The 7,829-nt window shown below is 48.6% G+C and overlaps 1 protein-coding gene across 14 annotated transcripts in view; it reads right to left on the bottom strand.

The window, feature by feature from the left end:
* The window catches only part of Pgap2 (post-GPI attachment to proteins 2), a 29,973-nt gene that overhangs the window by 10,101 nt on the left and 12,043 nt on the right, over positions 1 to 7,829 (bottom strand). For 2 of the 14 annotated variants that reach the window (XM_017803461.2, XM_017803458.2), the window contains exons 1-3: positions 5,169 to 5,311; positions 4,492 to 4,610; positions 2,150 to 2,324 (exon numbers count right to left, since the gene is read on the bottom strand). In XM_017803461.2, coding sequence (XP_017658950.1) covers positions 2,150 to 2,314 — 165 coding nt within the window. In that variant the 5' untranslated portion in view covers positions 2,315 to 2,324; positions 4,492 to 4,610; positions 5,169 to 5,311. Of the gene's footprint in view, positions 1 to 2,149; positions 2,325 to 3,544; positions 3,607 to 4,491; positions 4,611 to 4,819; positions 4,915 to 5,168; positions 5,312 to 7,829 lie in introns of those variants that run through there. The other 12 variants (XM_029556610.1, XM_029556604.1, XM_029556606.1 and 9 more) reach the window with 11 other exon arrangements.

Raw genomic sequence — 7,829 nt, 5'->3', positions numbered from 1 at the left:
AGAGATCCTCCTGCCTCTGCCTCCCGAGTGCTGGGATTAAAGGCGTGGGCTACCATGCCTGGCCTTTTTTGGTCTTTTTGAAACAGGGTCTCCCTGTAGTGCCAGCTGGCCTGGAACTCACTATGTAGAACAGGCTGGCTTTGAACTCACAGAGATCCTCCTGCCTCTGCCTTCTGAGTGCTGGGCCTACAGATGTGCGCCACCACACCCGGCAACTACCTATGTTTTAGTTCCCTATTATGCCAAGAGTGGGTAGTGGGTGTATACGACATGCTGAGATTACTGGTTCCATTAGCCCTCAGGGCCAGCCAGAAGGACAGAGAAAACAGCCTACTCTATTGAACTCCTATGCTATAAAATTTTTATAATGTTGCTTGGACTATAACTGCCTTCTGTCCTACCTTCCTTTTCCCAAGGCACTAGGCTGGGGAGTCCTATCTATTTATTCAACAAATTCTTTCTGACTCAGATGCAGTACTATTCCCATGGAGATCCCAGTCTGGTAAGAAAGACAGGTAAAAATATGGTATGAAAGAAATGTTATGTGGTAACACAAAGAACAGCAGGCACCTAAAGGAGTTAAGTTTGTCTCAAAGAAGCTAGGGAAGGTATTCTGGAAGAGGCAACACCTTGAAAGGATTTTTCAGAATGGAAAGGAGTCAACAAAGGTAATGGAAACATATGATGCATCATCTGAGGTAAGTATTAGGTTAGGAAAGGCTCTTTGCCATCAGATTCCCTAGTCACTCTTTCTTGCAGTCTTGTTCATTATTATTATTATTATTATTATTATTATTATTATTATTATTATTATATTATTTGGAGGGTGGATAGACAGGGTTTCACTCCATACCCTAGGTGGACCTTGAATGTGAGTCCTTCTGCCTCAGCCTCCCCAGTGCTGAGATTACAGGCATGGGCCACCACATCTGGCTTTCCTGTTCCTTTGATAACTCCCAGCCTCAGGTCTCATCAGAATGTATGCCCCCAATTCAAGGCTCAGATTTACCCACTGATAAATCAAAAGGGAAAATTTCAAGCCACAGGAACAAAAGATGTAAGTCCTTCACCCCAAACTCCCTGATAAATCCTCCCCCCGACACTAGACCTAGATCTCCTCTGGAGCAAATGATCTTCATAGCAAAGTGAGGATCATCCTATAAAGGAAGCTGGCTGGGGGCTGTCAGAGCTCTAAGGCTAGCTAAGCTCCCAGTCCAGGCCCTGCCTCTTTACCTGGGGCCTAGGTGAACTTCCTTCCTGTGCTGCTTCCTAATCTTATAATCTCTTGTTACTCCTCATTTTCTTCCTCCTCTTGTTCTCTACCTATCATACTCCCCAACCCACATACCCATGCTGCCTCTACCTGGAACTCTACATTCGCCCTGGAAGGGAGCAAGGCAGGCATTATCAATCAACCTCACTATAGACAACAGAAACTGAAGGTCAGCCTCTGGGTCTCAGGTAGTACTGAGTCAGTGGGTGAATGAGGAGTATAACAGGTCAACACAAGCCTCACCCCATTTACTCTTAAATATTATGGAGAAAGAAATTCTCAAATTTTTCTTCACCGTCCAGGTATCCTCGTTGAGCATGGGACCCACGCCAGAACATACATCCTTGTGCATAATCATGTCTCCATCAGACAGGGAGAGATGGTTTCTCTCACACATATACGTACCCTACTTGAAGTCATTAAATGCAGGCATGTCCCTCACAGTCACACACACACGCACACGCACAGACAGACAGATAGACAGACAGACACACACACACACACACAAATCACATTCCCATAGACACAGTCACAAGCCTACAGTGCCACACTATGAGACCCCCAAATGTCCTCCAGCCCAGGGCTATTCTCTCCTCACCTGCCAGAATACCCTAGGGCTCCTGAATCTGCTCCTCTGTGAAGTGGTGATTGGGTTCTGAGTTTAGGGACTGCCCAACTTTAGTTGAGACCAATTTGCAAGCACCCCTTCACACACACACACACACACACACACACACACACACACACACACACACACACACACACGTTTGGTAGAGTCCACTGGAGAACTGGCTAATCCTGTTAAAATCAAATCAGGATCCCAGAAAAGATCCGGCTGGGCCTGAACATGAAATAACAGTGCCCCCCAAGCCCTACCCCACAGTGTGTAGATGTTGTCTCCTTGAAGTGGAAGAGCAGAGACCAGAGGATGCAGAAGAAGAAGGCCACAAGTGGACAGCAGACTGTGACCAGGGCCACCATGGTGAAGCGGAGCCGGACTAGGGTCCCATCCCGGTCCAGCGTCAGTGGAATCTGGTACATCTTGTCAGACCTGGGGATGGAGAGGCATGCTGTCAGGGCCCCAGGCAGCAGGGCTGAGGTGAAGTTAGTTCTCATGTTCAATCCTAAACTGAGCTATGCTATGGGGTGGGGAGTCTGAGAAGAAATACTCTAAAACTTTCATAGTTTCTGTCCTGGATGAGGAAGACTGGCTCAGAATCCTAGACCAATATTCATCAATTTCAGGGGGAAAACAATGAGCTCCAACCTTACTAAATAAGTGTGAAACAGACTGGGAGACCTCCTCAACCCTCTAGCTAAACAGGCCTTGGATTGGTTTATCTAGTCTCTCATTGGTTCAAGAACCAAAATTAAAACCAGTCATCAGACAGACTGGCCCACGTTCCCCCCACCCAACTCCAAGCCTCTGCTCTAGCCTCTTGGTTCAGGGCCTCGCAGTTCTCACTACTTCACCCAATCAGCTCAGGGCCCTGCTGCACCTTTAGGCCCTTCCCAGACTCTGGTGTGCTGTGTGCAGACACAGCAATCTACCACACTGGAACTCCATGGAAGCGGACAGAACCTCCACCCCATGCTTGTCCCTGCTTGCTGCCTCATGTACTTGAAGGGTGAAAGGCTTTGCAGAATCAGGCCTGGCACTAGCCTAAGCTTGCTGTTTGCAGGCAGAGCTGCTTGGTCAGCATCTGGAGGCTTCACAGTACCCAGTGCCTCCTGAGACTAGGTAGGGGCTCTTGAAGACTGGTATTTCCCTCAGACAAGTGTTTCTAAGGTCAGGTACTATAACAGCTAAGTACATATTAACAACCCTAGCCCAGCCCCTCTCAGAGTATAGAAGGGAACCTAAAACAGGAATCTACTCAAGGTCAGCAGTAGGGAGATGTGGGGTCCACAAAGAATCATACACTACAACTCTGGACTTCCTTCTTCTCTGGGCCACAGCTCTAGGCAGAAAGATCACATTGGGACTGGAGTGAAGAAGGGAGAAAATTATAAAAAGGAGAAATTGAGAGGCAGAAAAAGAAAGACTTTCCCTCAAAGCAGGGAAGTGGATAGTCATTCCCAGAGTTTAGGCTTCTTGGTGCCAAGCTACAGCTGGCTCCAGATACATAAAGAACCTGCCCTTCCAGTCTCAAATCATAACTTTCTGGCCCCACCCTTAAACGGAACTCTGATCTCAGACTGGCCTGTCTCTTGGCATTCCAGAACCAGGTGATCACACCTCTGTGTTTTCAATCTACCTTCCCCACCTACCTCTCTGCCAGGCCAGGTCAGGCAGCCTACTCCAGATTCTTCAGATTCAAGTCCTTCTCTCCCTTTAGGGAGGGGAATATTTGGTCAGGCATCTTCCAGGGAGTTGGAAGTGGCACAGGTGACCCTCTAAGATCCAATCCATTCCCTGGATCTTCCATAGATGGACTATAAGGCCCTGAGGGCCCTAGATGAGAGCACATTCCCTACCAGGTGCACGCCCAGGCTCTGAACTTAAGCCAGGTGCTTATTCCTTGGGAACCATTGGGGTCCTCTAACTGAAGACCACATCTTCAGGGTATGAACAAGTCCTACCCCACGAAGGGAATGATGAGATAGTTCAAGAACAATTTCAGAAACAAAACAAAGAAGACAGGCTGTCCCACTTCTCTGAGTAAACCTGGTCTCCCTTTTAGTTGTGTGACTTGGGCAAGTCACCTAACAACTCTGGGTCTGTTTCAACAGTTGAACAGAACTCACAGGGTTTAGATTACTTACAAAGCCCTTCCAAACTTGGTCACTGCAACCTATCTCTGGACTGAGAGATCACTAGCAAAAGTTCTTCCCCCCAGACAACTTTAACTTCCTCCCAGGTATTCTTAAGAAGATACTGGGGGGAGTGGTGTGGGTGGGGGTACAGAAAGGGTCTTACTGTATAGCCCAGGCTGGCTGGAAAGTCCCAATCCTCCTGTCTCTGCCTCTCGGTTTCTAGGTTTACAGGCACAGAGACTCAGGTCTCTGAAAACTGCTTTCTTAGGAGTATCCCCACTTCATATCCAAAGTCCCTAAGATTTTCTTCCTACCCTCCAGTCACAATCTGCATTCTGGGCTTGGCATTTGATACATTGTTCTCTTCAATCCTATGATTCTACAGGGTAAATGCAATAATAGTCTGAGTTTCCATTTTACAGAAGAGGAAACTGAGCCTCAGGGTGGTTAAAACCACTTACTCAAAGCCACAGGCTAATAACTTGGCAGGGCTGAGATTCGAAATTAGTCTATGAGGTTCCAAGACTCCCCCACGCCTCCATCCGCAGCGCCTGGGAGGGCTCTTGACCAGGAGGCCCTGCTAGTGAAGAAAGGAGTGTTTAATCCCTGTACACCTAGTCCCGCGTGGGAGCGGGAAGGGCGGGAAGTCAGCTATTCCCGGGATTCGCCCCGTTCCCGAGATCCGAATGGTGTGCAGGAAGCGCGGCAGGCACCAGGCCTGCGGACACCGGACCGCTTGGCCGGGCTCCCAGGGGCTGCCCTGACCCGGCTGGCTCTTCCCTTACTCACCCAGGCGGTAGTGGTGAGGGGGCCGGACCCCTATAGGCCGGGAGCCCCCGCCCGGCCCGGGGTAGCGGGGGGTGGGGGGGGGGCAAGTGACTGGGGCGGGGTGCAGCCGAACCGCAAAAGGCGGGCCGGCGCGTCGGGGGCGGAACTTAGGGAGGAAACTGCGCCCGGGTCTACACTGGCTCCTCCCCCTTCAAGGACCCAGACCCCCTACTCCCCGGTTTCATCTGGCGTAACCTGAAGCCAAGGCTCTTCAGGCTGCTCTGCCCGCTACTTCTGACTGCGAGGGGGCATCGGGAGAGCCCCGGGAACCTGGTTTTGACATGTTGGATAAGCCACCGTGTCATCTTACCTCTGGTACACGCCATCACCTGTTGAAAGAACATAAAATGCATTCAGTGGACCCAACGTCTTTCTGTCCTTGACTTGGTCCTTCTCTCCTCCACCCCCATTCTCCAGTTACCCAGCTACACAGCTTTGCCCTCCCCGGAAACATTGAGCCTGTTTTGCCGCAGCCTTTACAAAGGCCCTCCCCAGACTTTCGTCCTTCCGGCTGGTTGGGGCTTTCAACAAAAGGAGCTGGCAAAAAACAAAAAGGAAACACCATGCAGGTAGCCAGAGCCTGTAGGCCCATTCCAGAAACCCTGAGCCAGGGTTGTTCCCACCTCTAATCAGAAGAGGGCACCCTACCCCGGCAGACGTTGCCCAGGGAGCGGCTCTTCTGCCCCACCAACTTAACCACCCTCCGCAAGCACCAGAAACCAGCTCCCAGGGTTCTCTCTCTACCCTAGCCTATACTGATCCATAAGGGAGACCTATATGCAAAGCACCCTACCCTAAAAAGGAAGGAAGGTGAAGGGACCAAAAATCTCTCTCATAGGCGTCTTGAAGGATGGCCAAGACTACATGCAGCATATACAGGACTTCTGACCTACACATAGTTACCACGCTTAAATCCCACTTAAATCCCCACAGTAATAACAACACTGAACACCTCTATGTCCTAGGCATACCTCTGCTTTGTTACCTCATTTAATCTTAAGTCAAATGAGGTAGGTACTTTAAGATTTATTTTTATATGTATGAGTGTATTGCCTGCATGTAAGTTGCACCCATGTGTACAATGCCCATGCAGGTCAGAAGGCCAGCATTGGATCCCCTGGAACTGGAGTTAGCCACCATGTGGGTGCTGGGAACCAAACCTGGGTCCTCTGCAAGGGCAGCCAGTGCTCTTAACTTCTGAGCCATCTCTCTAGCCCTTTTTTTTTTTTTTTTTTTTTTTTTTGGTCTTTTTGACACAGGGTCTCTCTGTAGACCCAGTTGGCCTGAAACTTACTACATAGACCAGGCTGGCCTTGAACTCAAAGAGATCCACCTGTGTCTGTCTCCCTAGTGCTGGGATTCAAGGCATCTGCCACCACACCAGGCATTTTTTTTTTTCTTGTCTTTTTGAAGCGGGGTCTCCCTGTAGCCCCAGCTGTCCTGGAACTCACTATGTAGACCAGGCCTGCCTCTGCCTCCCAAGTGCTAGGACTACAGGCATGTGCCACCACACCCTGCTAGCACATTTTTTTTTTTTTTAAGGTAGTCTCTACTGGTGAGATGGCTCAGCAGGTAAAGGCACTTGCTGCCAAGCTTGACAACCTGGGTTCAATCCTTGGAACCTACAAGGTAGAAGGAAAGAACTGACTCCCACAAGTTGTCCTCTGATCTACACATACATATACACAAAGCACTGACACCTCACACACAGAATAATGCTTTTTTTTTGTCGTTTGAGACAGGGTTTCCCTGTAGCCCCAGCTGTCCTGGAACTTGCTATATAGACCAGGCTGGCTTCAAACTCACAAAGATCTGCTTGCCTCTGCCTCCCAAGTGCTGGGATTAAAGGCATGCACCACCAAGCCCGGCAATATTGTTTTTTTTTTTTTTAAAAAAAGTAGAGTCTCTGGGCTGAAGAAATGGCTCAGTAGTTAAGAGCACTGACTGCTTTTGCAGAGGACCCAGGTTTGATTCCCAGCACCCACATGGTGGCTACAAACCATCCTTAACTTCAGTTTCAGGGGACTCTGACAGCCTCTTCTGACCTCAAACTTACTATGCTGTTGAGGATGACCTTCAACTTCTGATTCTCCTGCCTCCACCTCTGAATGCTAGGATTACAAGCATGTGTGACCACACATGCCTCATGCAAGGCTGGGAATCAAAGCTTGACACATGCTAGGCAAGCACTCTACCAACTAAGATACATATTTCATCCAACGTAGACACTATTAATATCCCTACTTTACCAATGGAAAACAGAGAACATGCAGGGTCAATGCCGGAACCCTGGCAACTGAAGTCATTTGATTAATCAATATATAGAATTAATTTCATTAAGTAGCTATAATTGCCACTCTGGAGAATGGGGAACAGAGGCTCAGCTTTGCTTATTACACTTGCACAAATTCATTGCAGGAGCTCATTTAGTCTTGTTAGTTCACTCAACCTAGGCACTCTCTGTGTCAGGCACTGGGTGGAGCAATGATGGGGCATCCAGAGAAATCCATCTCAGACTCTCTTTGGAGCATCTAGAGAAAAGGTGCCTGACTGTAAAAACTACATTTCTTTTGCTTTCAATTATATTTGTGTATATATGTATCAATGGGAAGAGGAGGGTGGAGGGACACACAGCATGGCCCACATGTAGGATCAGAGGACAACCTGTGAGAGTCAGTTCTCTTCTTCCACAAGGGTCCCAGGGATTGAACTCAGGTTGTCAAGTTTTGCAGCAAGCACCCTTAAACCCACTGAACCATCTCGCAAGCCCCTTTTTCTTTCTTTTTTTTGAGACACTCTCAGGTTGGCCTTCAATTCACTATGTAGCCCAGGATGACCTACAACTCATGGTGATCTTCCTGCCTCTGTCTCCTAAGTGCTGTAACTACCGGTGTATACCACCAAGCCCAGCTAAAGAACTACTTTTCTTTTTTAAAATGTAGTTTATTTTTATTATGTGTATGGTGTTTAT

This window comes from Nannospalax galili, unplaced genomic scaffold (assembly GCF_000622305.1).
Source record: "Nannospalax galili isolate Female #2095 unplaced genomic scaffold, S.galili_v1.0 scaffold1387, whole genome shotgun sequence".
In the NCBI taxonomy this organism is placed as follows: domain Eukaryota; kingdom Metazoa; phylum Chordata; class Mammalia; order Rodentia; family Spalacidae; genus Nannospalax; species Nannospalax galili.
The sequence above is the reverse complement of the archived record's forward strand: the minus strand, read 5'-3'. Positions and strand labels throughout refer to the sequence as shown.